The 20,772-nt window shown below is 35.5% G+C and overlaps 1 protein-coding gene across 1 annotated transcript; it reads right to left on the bottom strand.

The window, feature by feature from the left end:
* Positions 1-18,405: 18,405 nt before the first annotated feature.
* Positions 18,406-20,231, bottom strand: LOC123310113 (syntaxin-12). Its single transcript, XM_044893502.1, has 4 exons — positions 19,773-20,231; positions 19,341-19,506; positions 18,907-19,156; positions 18,406-18,795 (listed from the first exon to the last, which is right to left on the bottom strand). The coding sequence occupies exons 1-4, from the start codon at positions 19,976-19,978 to the stop codon at positions 18,617-18,619; spliced, it is 801 nt and encodes a 266-aa protein (XP_044749437.1). The 5' UTR covers positions 19,979-20,231; the 3' UTR covers positions 18,406-18,616.
* Between the last annotated feature and the right edge of the window lie 541 nt (positions 20,232-20,772).

Below are 20,772 nucleotides of genomic sequence, written 5' to 3' on the forward strand. Positions count from 1 at the left end.
AAGAGAATGATAAATCTGATATCCATTTGTGTACGATATGACTAATAATATAACTTGTTCCGTTTCAATTGTATCAGTGAGTTGCACGTGTTTGTACTAAGTAAATGATTCGACCACAAAACGTAAGTTTTTTACCTTTCACTGATAGATATTTCTGACTTCTACATATTATAGTCTATTTTGATTGTGTTTTCAGGATACCCATACACGTCAGGTTCCTTCTAGTAATTTCAAAAGTTTTGTTCGTTGTTATGGAATGTGATTCAACAGAAAATATGGTTATGTAGGTGAGTCGTTTAAGTTTTGCTATCATGGATCGTTACGTTATATCGTGATTTACTGTATACTATACTAACTGACAAAGAAACTGCAACACCCAGAAGGAGAATGGCCTATTCGAAACTCTGTCTGAAAAATCAGGATTTTCAATTACTATTAGAAAGCCAAACAGTTGATGATTCAATAAAGAATTGCACTGTAGAGAGCTCGTCGAAGTCAACTCGAAAATGAAAAGTGGAAAAAAAACATTTCTCTTGAACTAGGCGAAATAATTTCGGCATGAAAATATGGGTTTTCGAACACGCTGAATCTATTGCGACTAATTTCGAAAGCCTATCTCCGTTCGTTTAGATTCTCAACTGGGAAATGGCATTTTTCAAAAATTGCAATTTTCAATCTGCGATATCTCCTGTTATATTCGTCTGATCCAATTGGGATTTCCGGTTAAATAATCAGCGTTGCCTAGGCTTCCACCCTAGCACAAAAACTCGATTTCGAAAATCTCGATTTTTTGGGTCAAAAATGAGCAAGGGGTTAGACCCCCCTAAAATGACATATTTGCTACTCTGTCTAAAAATCAGGATGTTCTATTACTGTCTTCGGATATGGAGTACATAGAATTTGTTTTGAAGATTCTATAAAACCAAACAGTTGATGATTCAATAGAGAACTGCACTCCAGAGAGCTCTTCGAAGTCAACTCGAAAATGAAAAGTGGAAAAACAAAAACAATTATTTTCTCCTAAACAGTGTCAGATATTGGAAAGTTTGGTATGAAAGTATAGGTTTTCGAATACGCTGAATCTATTGCAGCCATTTGCGGAAGCCTATCTCCCTTCGTTTAGATTTTCATCTTCAAAATGGCATTTTTTCAAAAATTGTAAATTTCAATCTGCGATATCTCCTGTTATATTCGTCTGATCCAATTGGGATTTCCGGTTATATAATCAGCGTTGTCTAGGCTTCCACCCTAGCACAAAAACTCGATTTCGAAAATCTCGATTTTTTGGGTCAAAAATGAGCAAGGGGTTAGACCCCCCTAAAATGACATATTTGCTACTCTGTCTGAAAATCAGGATGTTCTATTACTGTCTTCGGATATGGAGTACATAGAATTTGTTTTGAAGATTCTAGAAAACCAAACAGTTGACGATTCAATAGAGAACTGCACTCCAGAGAGCTCTTCGAAGTCAACTCGAAAATGAAAAGTGGAAAAACAAAAACAATTATTTTCTCCTAAACAGTGTCAGATATTGGAAAGTTTGGTATGAAAGTATAGGTTTTCGAATACGCTGAATCTATTGCAGCCATTTGCGGAAGCGTATCTCCCTTCGTTTAGATTTTCATTTTCAAAATGGCATTTTTTCAAAAATTGTAAATTTCAATCTGCGATATCTCCTGTTATATTCGTCTGATCCAATTGGGATTTCCGGTTATATAATCAGCGTTGTCTAGGCTTCCACCCTAGCACAAAAACTCGATTTCGAAAATCTCGATTTTTTGGGTCAAAAATGAGCAAGGGGTTAGACCCCCCTAAAATGACATATTTGCTACTCTGTCTGAAAATCAGAATGTTCTATTACTGTCTTCGGATATGGAGTACATAGAATTTGTTTTGAAGATTCTAGAAAACCAAACAGTTGACGATTCAATAGAGAACTGCAATCCAGAGAGCTCTTCGAAGTCAACTCGAAAATGAAAAGTGGAAAAACAAAAACAATTATTTTCTCCTAAACAGTGTCAGATATTGGAAAGTTTGGTATGAAAGTATAGGTTTTCGAATACGCTGAATCTATTGCAGCCATTTGCGGAAGCGTATCTCCCTTCGTTTAGATTTTCATTTTCAAAATGGCATTTTTTCAAAAATTGTAAATTTCAATCTGCGATATCTCCTGTTATATTCGTCTGATCCAATTGGGATTTCCGGTTATATAATCAGCGTTGTCTAGGCTTCCACCCTAGCACAAAAACTCGTTTTCGAAAATCTCGATTTTTTGGGTCAAAAATGAGCAAGGGGTTAGACCCCCCTAAAATCACCTATTTGCTACTCTGTCTAAAAAGCAGGATGTTCTATGACTGTCCTCGGATATTGAGTGCATAGAATTTGTTTTGAAGATTCTAGAAAACCAAACAGTTGATGATTCAATAGAGAATTGCACTCCAGAGAGCTCTTCGAAGTCAACTCAAAAATGAAAAGTGGAAAAACAAAAAAAAATTATTTTCTCCTGAACTGGGTGAAATATTTGAAATTTCGGTATGAAAACATAGGTTTTTGAACACGCTGAATCCATTGCGAGCAATTTCGAAAGCCTATATCCTTTCATTTAGATGTTCATCTTGGAAATGGCATTTTTCAAAAATTGCAAATTTCACTTGGGAATCCGTCAAGACCGAACGGCTGCATCAAGCTCGATAAAATCTACAGATCTGTTACAAAAAGAGTTGCTCTTCCAGAATATATATCACATTTCCATCTTTGGTTATTTTTATTGAGAGAAAAACTACTCTAACGGTGGCTATCGAAAAATTTCCTAAAAGATGGAATCACTTAAATAATCGTCAAAACCGAACGGCTTCATCGAGCTCGATAAAATCTTCAGATTTTCAACTAGAATAGTTGCTCTTTCAGAATATGTATCACATTTCCATCTACGGTTACTTTTCTTCTTGAACTATCTCGACGTTTTCCGTTTACTCATATTCGCCTGAACTGTTTCATATGAGCTTAAACGTATTCTTAAACTGCGTAAAAAAGTATTTCATTAGGTCTCTCGGTTCCCGAGATCAAACTCATCCTAACACGACCACAAAGTAGTTTCTGTTCGGTCGAAACAGGTGCATCAATCTTGCAGAAATCTGCGTGGAAAATGGCGGCATTGGACTGTCGAAGCGTATGATTGTTCACTGCCTATTTCCGCACACCATCGAGCTGACAATGGCGGTGCCGTTTGCAGCATGCCATATGCAAATTTAATAATTCGATAATAAACGTGCATTTGTGACCCAGGGTCGGTTGCACCATGACCATAAACGCTCTAATTGTGTCGTGAATTTTTGGATAACTACACGAACATTTCCATGATTCCACGTTATATCGGAACGTTAGAGATTCAATGCGCCATAGAACCTAGAAAACTCAGTTCCGGTAACACGAAGTTTTTATTGACAATCACTAGGGTCACCGGGATAACTGTGTTACTAATTCTAGAATTTTTGTTACGGAGGATCTTCGTTTTCGATTAAGCAGACAAATCGTCGGCGAATAGTTGTACTTTTTTTGACTGCAGGTCACGTGGTATTAGTTGGGGAGTAATGGATAGGTGTAGGATTCTACAGGGTAGCTAAGTGAGGCTTGGTTTAGTTTTGGTGGGACAGATGGCGCTTCATGATGGAGATTGAAAAATATCACTCATGGCCGTCCCCCTTTAATGCTTAAAGACACAATCCTCCGGTTGAGGTGTCACACTGCACTGTACTGATGAGGGACAATTATCCCCAAAAACGGTCTGCAGTTGGTGAAAATATATATATTTCCGTCACTCTGGGAATTCCTTCACTGATTCATGACAACCACGCATGCATGGAACGACAATTCTGTGTCGTCTCCATTTTAGAAATCGTCTTGAACAAAATATACGAAAAACTTATTTAGGGTGAAAGGTGAAAATAATGTCCAATATAATCATAACACAAATCATTGCATCTATGCATCTGCATTCTTCAAAAGTCCCCGTTTATGACCATTCTGCCAGCTGAAAAACTCAATCAAGTACGATCAAACTTGTTGTATGGCCACAACATTTATCCCTCGAAATTTGTATAATAATCTAGGGTAAAGAGACGAAGAATCGAAAGTAGGCTTAGAACGGAGAATCCGCCAATTTGCAAAACCAATATTTGTGGATCGATCGGGATTTAATTAATCTCCGGTTCTAATCATATGAAAATCACATTAAATCTGGTTCAGTTTGAAGAAAAATCTGATTCGGAGGACCAATATCAGTGGATTGAGTTGGTTTTCGTCGAATGTTGAACTTTTTATGTACCCTGAAGTTGATTGAGACGCGATTCTTTTCGAATTTTCCTCTGTTTGCAGACGGTCTTGAAAATATTGAATTGCAGAACATACTTGCTGAATCATCCATTTCTTTATATCAGAGACTGATATCTCTTGACCAAATGCACCAAATTGCGTTCTTAATACAGAGTGTTTTCTAAAATGTGGGCGGTGATTCCTTAATATCCTCCACTTCTTCCGAGATATGAGGTCTAAAAATGGGAGCTCGCGTTCCTTCGTTAAAATTGAAAGGGCAAGAGAAATTTCATAAAAATTTTCCACATGTTATCAGCTTTTTATTATTATAAACAAAAATAAAGTCTTGCACCTACTATTTATTTTATTAGTGTGTTTAGGGGTTAGGTCAAATCCCTTGAAACAACCCTTACTATCGTTAGATGGATATTCTTATTCTTGGTGTGAAAACAAAAGGTCTGTATTTCAATACAGACCTTTTGGTTAGGTTTTCAAACCTAACCGTTTTTGGTCCTCAAAGGGTAGAAAACTCTGAAGCATCTTAAACCACTTCAACACATATTCTCCCCTCAATTGAATACATTTGAATACATTTATTACAGCGAACCTGCAACGACTCTAGACCTTTCAAAAGAAATGTTTCTTCTTGCTCTGCAAACCACAGCTTTTATTACTTCCTTGTTGGAAGAAACCAGAAACGTTGTTGCCAAACCAAACCATGGTTGGGCAACATGAGATTTGTGTGCAGAGGGTTGTCCTGCTAAAATTAAACACCTTTGGATAGCTTTCCTCGTCTTTTCTTTTGAATTTTTTCCCGTAGAATGGTCAGTTATGTCGAATAGTAATCTCCGGTTATTGTTCTACCCTTATCCAAATAATCAATCATGATTACTCCATGACAATCACAAAAAACTGAAGCAAGAACGTTTCCAGCAGATTTTTGGACATGAAACATCTTAGCTTTCGGAGAACCAGAGTGTCACCATTCCATCGATTGTTGCTTTGTTTCTGGATCGTAGAAATGTAACCAAGTCTCATCTTTAGTTACAATTCGGTTTAAGAAGTCTACATCGTTTTCAAATCGAGCACTAATCGAACGCGATGCTTCTACCCTTGCACGCTTTTCCTCAACATTCAAACATTTGGGGATCCATTTTGCAGCAATTTTTCTCATGTCCAAATTGACGTGAACTATATGATGAACGCGTTCGTATGAAATATTCAGTGCTTCAGATATCCGTTTTAGCCCAATTCGACCCTCTGATAAAATCATGTCATGAACTGCATCGATATTTTCGGGGACTGACACAGAAACTGGAATTCCCGATCATTCGTCATCTCCAGTGAAAAGTTTACCTCTTTTGAAGCTTGCAGTCCAATTTTTCACGGACATTGATCACCAAGGGTATTGATCGTATCTTATCTGCCTCTTAACCCTTTTAAATACAGGTACTTGATGATGGCTCGATACTCCAATTTTTCGATTTTCACAATTTCGGTGGACATCTTTCTTTTAATTCATTGCGTAACTCTGGTTTACTTGTTTGACCTCATACTTCACACTGACACTTCTAATGAGTTATTGTTCGTTGCTATGCTAATGCAATATTTTTTTTATACATGGAACCGGTCTAGGCTATCTAGATATCAATACAACTTCGTAAGTTTCAAATTTTGACACTTTAGATCTCAGAAGAGATATTCATGTTTTTTCATGAACTACTGATGGTATTCTTGTTCAATAATGATTCAGTGATATTATAAGCACTCTTTAGAGAGATTAGGGCTGGTAGTAACATTTTTTAATGAAGTGTCCAAAATTTTAGTTTGTTCAGTAGTTTTACTTGAATATATGTTGTTGACTGAATTATTATGTCTTCAATAGCAACAAGCAAAAACATGAAATACATTCTCCATAAAGCATTCTTTCATTGTTGGAAATTTTGACTATTCTTTCTTTCTTCTGTTTTCATTCTTTTCGTTTCTCATTATTTTGTTAGCAATACATATTTGCATCAAAGAGATATTGATCAACCTGATTTCCTTTTCTGCAGATAGTCAACCTTTAGTTCCACTCTCAGAAATTCCCTTTCACGCCAACAAAATAACCTCGAACCGACGCTGTTCAGATGTCGGTGCACATAATGTGTATGGCACAATTTCGACCCATAACAGGCTTGTTGCCGTCATGTTTTAAGTGCCGTGAACAGGGCTGAAAACTTTGTGTTTATGCCTAATGAGCTTTAGGGTTCCGGCTATTAGAATTATTAGTCCATGTTTATTTCTGCACCAAATACAATCGCGATTACACGAACATGCGAATAAGCTGACAGTTGCCTTGCATGTTCCAAAAATTATTAACGGCCCAATTGGCTAACTAGCTTGCGAACACGTGCATCGACCTTACGGAGAATTTCATGAAAAAAATGCAGTTTAGTATTTGTCGTTTGCCCCTGTTTCTTTGTAGATTAAAAACGCGAAAATACATTGGGTCATTACATAGAGATTAATTGTGCAAGACTCATAACATCAAAAAAGAAGAATAAGCAACATACTTCCATTTTTTCAAGTCCAGTATTTCAAACTTATTCATTTGCCACTTGCTACTTGAGCTTTGGTATAGGCAAATAAAAAAAAAACTTTGTAATCGGCTTTTTTGTTTTTCAATATGAAACTTCTCGTTGAAAATTGGGCATATTGATGATTTCCAATAATGTATATTTTTTTTATCATTTTAGTTTTTTTTTAATAGATATATTAAGTGAAAGCAATCTAGTCTTCATCAAATTCAATCATTTTTTGTCCATAAGTGTTAGAAAAGAAGGGCGCATTTTAATTATTCTCTTCAGTCTGTACGAGGATGTATTGATTTCTAGTCAGCCTAGACCAGTTCCATGCATAAGAAAAATATTGCGTTACCAACGAACACTAACTCATTAGAAGTGTCAGTGTGAAGTTTGAGGTCAAAAAAGTAAACCAGAGTTACGCAATAAATTAAATGAAAGAAGATGTCTACCGAAATTGTGAAAATCGAAAAATTGGATTATCGAGCCATCATCAAGTACCTGTATTTAAAAGGGTAAGCAGATTTACGAAGATCTGATGATCTGATGATACTCTTGATGATCAAGGTCCTTCGTATGCGACCGTGAAAAATTGGACTGCAAGCTTCAAAAGAGGTAAACTTTTCATTGAAGATGATGACCGATCGGGAAGACCAGTTTCAGTGTCAGTCCCCGAAAATATCGATGCAGTTCATGACATGATATTTTATCAGACCGTCGCGTTGGCCTAAAACGAATATATGAAGCACTATTTCATACGAACGCATTCATCATATAGTTCACGTCAATTTGGACATGAAAAAAATTGGTACAAAATGGATCCCCAAATGTTGGAATGTTGACGAGAAGAATCCAAGGGTAGAAGCATCGCGTTCGATCTGTGCTCGATTTGAAAACGATGTAGACTTCTTAAACCGAATTGTTACTATAGGCCTTTTCCGATATTGCTGGTTTTACTGGCCAGCAATCGAATAACAATAGAACTCGAACGACTGGGCCAATAGGCATCGTCTCTGAAATACTGACAGTACTGTTCAGGAATATCGGAACAGACGGTGTATGAGACTTGGGTACATTTCTACGACCCAGAAACAAAGCAACAATCGATGGAATGGTGACACTCTGGTTTTCCAAGACCCAAGAAGTTTCGTGTCCAAAAATCTGCTGGAAAAGTTCTTGCTTCAGTTTTTTGGGATTACCATGAAGTAATCATGATTGATTATTTTGATAAGGCTAGAACAATAACCGGAGATTACTGTTGAACATTACTGACCACTCTATGGAAAAAAAATAAAGCGAAAAGACGCGGAATGCTATCCAAAGGTGTTTTGTTTTTGCAGGACAACGCCCCTGCACACAAATCTCATGTTACCATGCAAAATATTCGAGATTTAGGGTTTGAATTACTAGAACACCCCCCTTATTCACCAGATTTTGCTCCATCCGACTATCATCTCTTTCCTCAACTGAAAAAAGTTTAAAAGGTCGTAAATTTTCTTACAACGAGGAGGTAATAAAAGCTGTTGAGGTCTGGTTTGCCGAGCAAGAAGAAATATTTTTTTTTGAAACGTCTAGAGACGTTGCAGGTTCGATGTAATAAATGTATTCAATTAAGATTAGAATATGTTGAGTAATAAAATATTTTGATATTGACATTTTTTTTGGTTCTATAGTAGGCCAAGAATTTTTCAATATGTCCTCGTATATGTCGTTTTCAATAAAGTTATACGGACTCTACAGTTCTACGCAAATCAAAAATTGGAATATTATGCCAAGACGATGTTAACAGATCTCTTGGAATGCTTCAGGCAAGTCGAATGCGAGTGCATGTGGCCAATTCATATAATTTTAGCCAAAGTGTTATATCTCAGGGTATTTTCCACTGCACTGAACGTAATAAAAGACCCAGAACTTTTACAACACTTGCAGAATGACAAGGTGACATCTTCGAGATGCCATTGGTACTTAAATTTTCCTGAACACAGTCAGAAGACGTCTCCATGAAGTCAATCTTTCAAGAAAATACTTGTGAAGTTCGACTCAGTCGCGAACAGAAGCGTAAAAGATTAGAGTGGGTTATGGGGCTGCTACAGTCGCTAGATGACCTACGATAAGCACTCTTTGCTGATCTGAGTCCAGAGGTGTTTTCAGTTTCTAATGGTCGAAGAGTACGAATATGGACATGTTCGAGTCCTACTTTTTTGAGTAGGCACATTTATTAGCACCAATCACATCGAAAGTCAGAGACAATGATCTCAGGAAAATGTACTAGTTTCATTTCCATTTCAAGATCTGGACAGTTTTTTCAAGTAACTTCAATCAACAAAAACTTTCTGCCAGATGCTGTTAACATAATTTGAATATGACAGTTTTCTGAAGTTGTCCCATTTTACAAAAAGAACCTTCGAATTGTTCATAACGTTAACATTATTTATAAACCATTTCGCACATAATTGAACTACATATCATTTCTAGCAAGGATTGTCCAACTATTGAGCTCTTTTGCCAAAGGTTTTTCTGACTGTGAAACAATTCAATCATAGTTTTTTGATATATTTGTGAAAAAAACGAGAATAGAGTATTATCTGTTGAAAAAAAAATCCTCAAAACGGTTTCTGCAGTTGACACCGAGATTTTCAGCAACGAACCGTTCGTGTCCCCTTCATTCCCCATGAAAATTCAACGTAATTTTGACCTCTCTAAAAGCCCCGCAGCTTTGCCACCTATCAAACTCGCATCAGGTTTTCATTTCCAACAACTGGCTTCGGAACGTAAAACGGCTAAGGGGGAATATTAAGGAAAACCTTGGCGAAATAATAAATTTTATGAAGAATCGAAAATGCCAGATGTGAAGCCGAAAACGAAGTAAATGTCTTGTAACGCTCACCATCGAAAAAATGTTTGCTACGTGACGTTCGGTACGGGAGATTTAACACCTCGAATATCGAAGGACCGGTTTGAGTTTCCTGTTGGATGCATTATTCTATTAGGGGGATTCAGTGGCGTCGCATTTCAATTCGAGGACGTCGAAGAAGGATGTGGGGAACTTTGAGGAACCGAGATGAAGAACGAAATTCTCGGATATGTGGATGGAAAACACGATCTTATCTGCAGAAATGGTTCTAAGTGAATGTCCCAGTAGATGAAGGACGAAGCTATCTCCCAGCACAAGCAAAATATCGTTTTTCGTCGATCTCAACAGAAAATTACATAAGACACACAGGGTGAGTCTTGGACTCGTACAAATATTTTAACAGTAGATTCTTCAGGTCAAAAGAAACACTTTTTTTTCAATACATTTTTTTCCGATTCGGCCATTGCCATTTTAAGTCTTCATAATGAGCTATGCCACACCTGAAAAAACAAATTTTCCTTCAGAATAACAAGCTAAATATGTTACACTACGCATATGTGGATCTCAATCAGAGTTGCCTTCAGCCAAAGTACCCAATTTTTCGAATTTCACAGATAGAGTCATTCGGGGTAACTGAGCGCAGTGGGTAAGTGTGCGCAGTGCGTATATCTCGACTATGCAATGTATGAACAAAGAGTAACATTCATTCATTCATTCATTGCTGTATCCCGTTACCGGGAATAAATCTACAAAAGAAGAAGAAAAAAAATTCGAACAGACTTGTAACTTCTTAGTGCTAGTTGCGACTGTGTGCCCTCCTGTGACTAAAGAGACCCAACCGTGACCTGCAGATCCTTCCACACTCAGGGCATGGATAGTCTCCAACCAGATCTGGCCGCCGCTGTATCCTTCTCGATTCTCCACTATAACTGTGGACCAAAGACCTCCACTGTGACCTGTCTAACGCTAGTTGTTCCCAGTTATGATTAGAGTAACAACTACTCTTTAGTATGAAAGAGGGGTTCATTTGGGTGAAGCAAGGGCGCAGAATCCCCAAATTAGTTTTTCATAGGAGTGCGCCGTGCGACGTTTCGTTAACTTTTTATTTGCAATCAATTAAATTCACTACTTTTCTTGTTAATTTTCAGCATCTCTGCAAATTCTGCCAGGTCCAAGTTCCGAGTCCGACGGTGTTAAACCGTTTATTTTATTCGATCATGGGCATATTAATCTAAATATATAATAAAAATTTTCAGGTTCTCTTAGCTGCTCAACTCTATATGAACGTCAATTCAAATTTTGGCTTACTGGGGAAAGTGTGCGCGGGTAAGTGTGCGCATAGATTCATTATATGGGCATTAGTTCAGTGAGGAATGAATTATGGCATTGTTGATTTTCTTGGTTGAGACTCGATCAATATTGACCTATTTGTTCGGAAAAATATGAAGAGCCACCAACAGGGTAATGTATCAAGTGTTGTGTTCACCAGGAATTGTGGCATGAACAATAATGCAGTGCTTATAAAAAGGCGCTTCTGTATTGACAATAAACAGCATTTCTCTAATATTGTAACATTTTGATGACATTATTTTGTAATTTGTGTTAATTATGTGGTTCACTAAGCACTGCGTTCACTTACCCCGTAAGGGTGCGCACACTTACCCGCAATACGGGGCATGTGAACGCACTCCGACTTTGACCATTAAATTTTTTTTTGCGGAAAGAAAACGTTTTTGATTTGTTGGCTTTTTGATGTTTTTTTATAAATTAGAAAATTCTCTATCTCATGAATATGTTTTAATTTTCCTAGCTTCAACATTTGAAACAGGGTATGGCTTGAAAGGCATAAGTGCGCACAGTTGCCCCGAATGACTCTACTTTTTAATTTTTGAACATCGACTTACTCGAAAACGACGCATTATACGAGAAAATATGAAGAATACTTTTATTTTACAAAACGTTCAAATATTCACTAACTAACTTCAGTTTCGAATCCGTAGGCTAGAATCGATCTGTAAGTCTCCGATTGACAGATTCGTAAATAATGCAATAGGGAATACTCTTTCTGACGAAAATGATGTATTTTTTATGAAATATCTTTGAAACGTCACATTTTGAAATAACCATTTCAACCGTTTCCAAAAAAATTATTTTAAGCGCCTAAAAATGAAAAATAAAAATGGGTATTTAAAGTTTAAAGCGTTTTGTGAGAATTGCACAAGCTGGCAACATCGACTGAAATATGCCTTGATAATAAAGGACAACAAATGCATTATTTTGATGAGATAGACAAAGATGGCTGTCTATGAAGTCTGCGACGAACGAGGAAGGTCGTAAAATTTTATGGGATTTTTATGGCCGGTTGCAGTTAAAGCTCGCCAGTAAGTACGCGCCTGTAGATCAACAGCTGTTATTTTATAAACAAGCTAATCGGACATTATTCCTTTCATTGTCTTGTATGCGCTGTTGCCAAATCGTTAACTCCGCACAAAGCGATTTAAATTTAAAAACCCCACATTTGAAGGATGATTTTGAATAGTTTCCGCGGTGAATTTGAAAAAATCATGAATGAAATTCATAATTATTCAGTTTAAACTTGCATATGCAGTGATAACCCAAATTTAGGAGAATTCCCCATTCTGGGAATGTTCCTGTAACTATCTAATTTACAGTGTTACTTTCGAACTACTTATCGTAAATATCAAAAATTTCTCTTTGTAAATATGTAGTTTCGGATTCCTGTAAGCTACAGCTCACTATAGAACGTCCAGAAGATAGTTTTTTTGAATTTTTGGTAATTTTATGGTACGTGATGGTCATAATGAAAAAACTGGAAGTCATGGGTCATATCTTGTGTTGGAAAAAAATTCATAAAATAAATGAAAAACTATATACCGAAATTAATTTCATTCGATGAAATCATATAAATGACATTTTTCTCATGGTTTTTCAACAGACTGTATCCTTTAAACCGAGTCGGTTCGGAAAAAATGCCAAAGAAAAGAAGTTTTTTTTCTAACCTCATGAATCTACCTACTATTAAAATATCTGTACTAATGAAAGACCCAGTATTAACTCCTGTAATGCTTATTGGTCATTGAAAATGCACAGTTTTATAGGTTTCTTGCGCATTCGCCATTCTGTTAACATCTCATCTTAATGTTCAAGCTTTAAAATTATAAAAATAACATTTTTTCATGATTTTTCAACAGGCTGTATCTTTTAAACCGAGCCGATTCGGAAAAAATGCTAAAGAAAAAAAGTTTTTCTTTCAACCTCATGAATCTACTATTAAAATATATGTACGAGTAAAAGACTCACCCTGTATACATCTGTAGTGTACGAGTGAATTGATGTGACCGATATAATTCGATATCAACCCCTTCAATGCTCATTAGTCATTGGAGATATACGGTTTTATCGGTTTCCTGCGCATTCGCCATTCTGTTATTATCTCATGTTCAAGCTTTAAGATTTCATTTATTTCTCTGAAGCCGCACCTAAAATCATGAAATTATGTAAGTATGATTTTTTTACATAAGACCTCGAATTACAAATGTGAAGATACCATGAAAATTTCAATCAGGTGCACCCCAAGGGTTGATTCCACAACAACTTTTTCGTATCCTGATATTTTTCAAATTTGAAATAATATTTTGAAAACTCTATGTACTGTTATTGAAAAACATGTCTTTAGAATACGATGGTCAACACTAATTCTAGGAAACCCTGTTTATAGTGAGATATGTAGGTATGTATTTGCAATTCATGTTTTCATGATGCTATCACGTGTTATTTTCACTATTCACGTTCATCAAGCTCGCTGCCAACTAAGATCGAAATCTTAGCTCAAAGTCATGCTTGGGCGAAGCGTGCTCCGCCACTGTCCAATCCGCTCCTCGTTATGGGAAAAACCTCGTTTAGGCAGCTGGAACTCTGTCAAAAGATTAATCTCTTTTCATTTGTTTCTGGAAAATTATATCGAAATGGATTTTTCTGGAGCTGTTCATTTCCGAGGATTTGTTATGAGGATTAGCACCTGCCGGCAAAAATGTCCGGGAGATTATGTCGAAGAGTAAATATTTTTCGACGTTTTCCCAGCCTTGATTTCGCCCTGATGATTCCATTTAGATTAAGTTGTCTCCGTTCTCTGCGGATTATTTTGATCTGAAGATCTCACCCTATCATTCGTTATGTTTTTGAAGTCGCATATTCTCTTGCATTCTTTTTTTCCGATGCGGCCCTGATAAAAAGATATAGATAGCCATTTTGAGTTTTCGTAATGAGCTGTGCCCTGGAAAAAACAAAATTACCTTCAGAATAACTAGCTAGCGTCCAGTTTCATTATCGAGTTCAAAATCACTTCGACCTTAAAGCTTTCTTATAAGGGTTAAAAGAAGCTTTAAAGTTGAAGGGACTAGGGACTTTAAGTTTGATTACGAAACCGGTGGTGAATCTGTGACACTGCGACACATCTGTGGTTCATTTAAACAGAGTTGTACTCAGCCAAAGCATCCAATTTTTCAAATTCCACCGATAATTTTTATTTTGAACAACAAATTACTCGAAAACGGTGCATTATACGAGAAAATATGAAGAATAATTTTTTTTTAGAAAATGTTCAAATAATCGTTAAATAGCGTCCACTTCACTTTCAAGAGTTGGGGTCTTTGAATTTTTGATATTTTTATGGTACTTAATGGTCATAATGAGAAAACTGGAAGACGTGGGTGATGTCTTGTGTTAGATTCATCAAATAAATGGAAAACTACATTCCGAAATTCATTTCATTCGATAAAACCTTTTGTCAGATACTAAAAATAACATTTTTTATGGTTTTTCAACAGCCTGTATGTTTTAAACCGAGCTGATTCGGAAAAAATCGTAAAAAAAGTGTTTCTTTTGACCACAAGAATCTACTGTTGAGATTTGTGGACTGTGATTTGTGGCTTGTATCTGTGATCGTGGCATTGAAGTTCAATTGAATGCGACGTAATAGACCGAGAAATGTTTAATAAACTGATGCAATTGAGATTGAAAACTTATTGCAAGCCTTATATGTATATATGTTTTGTTTTACTATTGAATGGAGAAAGAAAGAAAGAAAAGAAATTTTAATTCTGTCTGTATTTTTAGCGAAAGTATACCATGTAATCTTGTTGAAGTCGGTCACATAGTTAACCTCACTTTCGGTATGTTCAAGAGGTAATGGTATTGAACTCTGTTTTGATCTGAAAATTATATTTTGTAGAAACCCTGAAGAAACAATAAAGTAAATTGCGAAAGCTTGGTGTAGATAAAAGAGTAGTTCTCATATTTACTTGGATGAGTCATCTGGTCATCTATAGCATTTTGTTGTGTGCATTTTTCATCCTTGAAAACGAAAAGAGTAATTTTTTGGTTCCCAAACTCAGATCCTCAAATTGTTTGGGCAAAGCGTCCCAATCAAACTATTTCTATAAATGGATATTGATGCAGATTCTCATTTGAAATTTCCAAATTTTTTTCGGTTTCTCCGATAATTCTACTGAATCCGTTAGCAACTAAACAAGACGAATGATACGAGATGGATGTCTGTACTCAGACACATGAGAATACCTTTTCACTCAACAAGAATTGATGGAAGCACCGCTTATAAATCCTTGACGAGGGAGACGCAGACTTTTCGCCGAGAAATCATCGGAATGATAAAACGAAAAATAACAGAAAACAATAATAGAATCAACTAGATACTTCGCGGGGGAAATATCGTTCAATCCATCTTAGTTGAAGCTCGGCAGAACATGGATGGTGGCGTAGCCATTCTTCATCCTTTCGTTCCCTTTGTTATTTTTTAATAATTAATCAACCACCGTGAAGTTCACGTGGAACGGGCGAATCATTGAATTATTTTAAACATACTTCTGCTAATTCCGTTGGAAGGTTTAGGTTAACTCATGAATTGATCGGCGGAAAATTCTTGTGAGAGGACAGAATTTAATTCAATATCATGAATCCTTCATCGATGACTCCAGGCTCGTTCGCCATTTCTGGTGGAAATTTGAAAATATTTTGGCATAATGAAAATAAAAACGCTCTCGCAAAAGATGTGTAGACAAGATCAAAGCGTAACTTTTCCAAGAATAAGTAAAAATATTTACCAAATTCATCCGAATCCCGATTTCCTGATAGAATTTTAGCGACTTCCATCAAACATGCAGCTATGTGGGCCCCCTTTCCCCCATATTATCATTCTGCTCCATTGATTTGATGATATTCTGAATGCTAAGGATTTATCGATTATGTCGTTTATCCCTCAATCAAACGGTGATTCCCCGATCAAGCAGCTAATCGGACAATCGTATATTATCTTCTGGATTGCATCCATTGCCAAACTCAAGTTATAAAATATTGAAGTCATAGTTGATTTCATTCAAAAAACAACTAAAAGCTTCTCCTAGAAAATAAAAATAATATTAAATATGTAGATATAGTCCCGATACCAAGCACAATAATAATAATAATGTGTATTCAATCATAAATAAACATGCTGATTTAAAGAGGTTTTCAATTCTAGAATTCACTACCTGTGCGTAACTATAAATTAACATATCGATTGAAATTTATTCTGGGAGGATTCTGCATTTCTTAAATATAATAATAAACTTTTTAGGGTTTTCACTTCCAATCTGATAAAGACTCCGAAACGTTCAAATAAAATTATAATTTCAACGTTCTTTATTTTCAGTTCATTGTCAGGCAACAATTTTTTTTAGTTAATTTGCTCCTGACAAATTAGTGCAAGAATTTACGCAGGAGCAAATCGTTTATTTCATTTTTAATTGATTTTGTTTCAGAGATTGGGAGCGAAAACCCTAAAAAGTTTATTAAGAAATATAAATCAACATTTTCACTTACTTTTAACCTGTGGATATGAACAACTGGATATGAAACAATACAAGACAAAAGCAATATTCCAAACTACAAATCCAGGAATACCTATAATCATTTTTCTTTTCGCCCAATTCATAGATAGATAAAAGCTATTTTTGTTAGTGCCAAAGCCAAGGTAAAGATTCGGAATCATTTAATTAAAATATGTCAAATCGGTTTTTCACTCAAATTAGGTCACTAATCGTGTAGTGGGTGAGATGTCAACTCGGTATCAGCTCTGATTAGTTCATGAATTGGGATAATTATACATCATCAATAGATGAGGTATAATTATGAGAATACTTTACGTTTGATTTATCAGTGTTAATCAGAATTTAATTTTCTTTTTAAATTTTGATTGTTATTTTTAATTTTTGTCAGATCTTCAGGAATCTTCTCATACATGCGCGGTGCGAGATTATAAAAGTATCTTTGTTATATTCTTTTTTTTGATCTTGATGTCTGGTAAGTATTATATGTTTATTTCTTGTAGTATATGAGTGGTTCTGTTTTTCAATAATATGTTTTCCCTTTAAAAATATCTCCACCTAATGGTGGATAAGAAGATTATCTATGGTTCATCTATGGAAATGCCATGAATAGAATAGTACATACACATAGAGACATGGACTGAGCAATGTCAGCATGGAATTTTTCTTTTTTATAGAAAGAGAGAAATGATCGTCAGGCATTTACCTGTCTCTTTTTTGTTCACATAGAGGTGAGTGTGGACCAATCAAAATTCTAGAAAAAGACAACTGCATGCCTGATGTTCAGTTTCTCTCTCACTTCTTTTTTTGACCGTATTTCATGCATAGATAGAAAGGGAAAGCACAGTCCGTGCCTATATGTTTATTTTATGGTTTAGTATCAATTTCGCGCCAAAATATGATAGGGCGCACTTTCCGGGGATTTTCTGATTACCTATTTGCTAGCTGTCTGTTTTATTCATCCTGTGCAAACTCGTCATTCTTTATTTGAGACTTCTCCACTATAGTCATATTAGTGTTCTGTGGAACTGTAGGCCATATAATTTCACTAGTTACAGTTGTTATTTCAAAATGAGTTACAATTTTTCTACTTTTGAGAAGAAAGAAGACCATATCGAATCCATGGAAGTGGATGAGGAGGAGAACAGAACAGAACTACCGAGACAAGATGGTTATAAGGAAACCAATAAGGAATATTGGCACAGAGAAGGCTGCACTTCTTACATAAAGGATCTAGATGAAAAATTTCAAAAATTTAAAGGAAATCTTCTGTCACAAATAAAACTAGAGGAGCAGCTATTCGAATTAAAAAAAGAACAAGTGCATCTGAAAACAGAGCTGACGAACGAAATGGAATTGATGAGGAATCGTCAGTAGTTAGGCAATAAAAGTGACTGATATTTATTTATTTATTTTTACACTTTAAGTTTAAATGTTAATTTTATTATTGTTCATTATTATGAATAATATTCAAGTTTATTTTTACGAGTTTTGCTTATTGAACAAAATACAGTCGGGGGAGGCACGTGCCCCCTTGCCCCTCCCCTATTTCGTGCACAAGGGTGCATTTATAAGGGTATAAATGCACCCTTGTATACGAAATAGGTTTTTCCCACTTAATATTTTGAAATGGATAGGTACCTATGATCGGTGCAAGGACTCGAAAGCCAAATTTTCTGAGCATTTTGAAGTCTCATCATCAATTTACAATTGTAGCATTTAAGTGTTTGCATTCAATTACAGGTAACAATATGATTATAAATAAATTAAAATATGATTTTCCTTAATTTATTAAATGGTACATTAAATCTCAAACACAACAATGAAGAAATATCATATCCAAGTACATTTCCTTTTCTACATCTTTAGTTTGTCTGGAATCTTATATCTCAACTAACTAGCCTCTTAATCAGATGAACATATTTCCATGGAAACCTCTAAATAAATATCAAGATATAAAATTTCGGTGAAGTGTAGGCGAGCAACTATTTTCTAGATGAAACTAATATTATTATCAGAATAAAGGCAGCAATGATTGATAGAACTAAAACCAACCAAAAAAGTTTCCACCTCCTTTTCTTCTGATATTCTGCAGCTTTCAGTAACTGTTCAGTTCCTTCTTCCACGTTTCCTACAGCATGATCAATAGTGTTTTCTATTGTATCTGAAAACAAAATTGATTCGATGGTTAGAATGTACTTCAGCAAAAAAAACAATTAATATCTGTCAATATACTCCAGAGGTTTACAACCTAAATGAGCATATTCAAGCTTACCTATAACTTCCCCCTGATCATACACCAAAGTACCTAGCTCCCTCATTATCTCATTGACGTTAAGTACATCAGATTCGATTTGTCTGATTCTGGTTTCTCTTTCCATAAGCATTTCTTGTTCGAAAGCCATCTCACGAGCCTGTAACATTTGTTTCTCTTCCTGTTCTGAACTCTCCTCTTGCCTATTATAACTTTCATTTTCTATGTTGACTGATACTAGAAGATGAGCTTTCTGTTTGGTGGCTATTTCCTACAATAAAAATAACATGTCACAAGGATATTTCAAATCAATATTATAATTTTCAACTATTCATTTGTTATTGAACATCGATTTGCTGAATAGTTTTCTGATTAAATGGGAACAAGTTTATGCGTTGTTAATCTAAAATTGTATCTCTCATAGCATTATTGATTTTTTTTCTCATATGAAATACCTTTTGTACAACAGAGTAACGACCTATTGCTTCCTTGAAGTTTTCTTCCAGTTTCTCCACTTGAAGTTGCTGCTGTTTATTGCCCTTCTTCATCAAAGATTTTAGTTTCCTTATTTCTTTACTGGTTACAGCAGCTATATCATTTGTACTTAGTTGTGTCACATGGCTACAAAATATTTTCAAAATAATTTTCATATTACATATTCAATTGTACATTAGGAGGTGTTATTGTTGAAGATGAAGAATATTTCCTGGTGTTCATCAAACGTGTTTTCATTCATGCAACCAAGTTAACATCCGACTTATATGTACATATGATAATATGTACCAATAGAGGGGAATACCTCAAATTTGACCTTATTCTTGATTTCTTTCGGTTCAATCGAAACATACTCAAAAAATCAAACTTAGAGATGTGAAAAGTGATCTTACATTTTATTCCTCAGTCCATGGTTATCCTTTTTTGTACCTATATTCTTTAGAGCTGTGTCCAACACTTTGAAACTGGAGTTTATTGTGTAAATATTAGTGACAACACTATCACATGCTGCATTGAATTCTACGGATCTATCCCCTGCAAATGTAACATCCTGAGATGTAGAGGAGATACTTCCATAATTCTGAAGTGGCTTATTCATTGTCGCGCAGTATAAGAAACTAGATGTTGATTCCTCTCATATGAACATCATTTAGGTTACCACAATCTTATATTTTCAGTTTTTAATTTATATATTCATAGCATTTATCATGCACGAGCAGAGATAACTTTTTTTTGTTCAGTCTTCATAACAAAGGATGATGACACACAAAGATTAATACGAACATTCCATGCGATTCTTCTGATAGCTCAAAATTGACAATCATTAACACGGATGACAGAACATTGATATATAATTCAATCAAAACAATCACAAATAATAAACAAACGTCAGTTGATTGGAACTACCGACCGACTTACAAGCCTACCTTACAGATGTCTCTGTAATCTGTGCTCATAGAGTGCAAGACTCAGATCAATAAAAAATTTTTTTATTGATCTGAGGTGCAAGAGCAAACTATCTAGATGAGATAGACAAAGATGGCTGTCTATGAAGTCTGCGACGAACGAAGAAGGCCGTAAAATTTTATGGGATTTTTATGGCCGGTTGCTGTTGAGGCTCACCAGCGAGTACGCGCCTTATGACTTATGATGGCTGTAAATCAACAGCTCTTATTTCATAAAGAAGCCATTGTTCTTTTTATTTTCTAGTAGGCGATGTTGCCAAATCGTAAACTAGAAACGAAGCGATTTAAATTTCGAAACCTCATGTTTGAAGAATTATTTTGAATAGTTTCCGCGGTGCAATTCATAAATTTATTAATGAAACTCATAATCATTCGGTTTATACTTGCATACGCTGTGATAACCTAAATTGAGGAGAATTCCCAATCA

Source organism: Coccinella septempunctata, chromosome 3 (genome assembly GCF_907165205.1).
Source record: "Coccinella septempunctata chromosome 3, icCocSept1.1, whole genome shotgun sequence".
NCBI lineage: Eukaryota > Metazoa > Arthropoda > Insecta > Coleoptera > Coccinellidae > Coccinella > Coccinella septempunctata.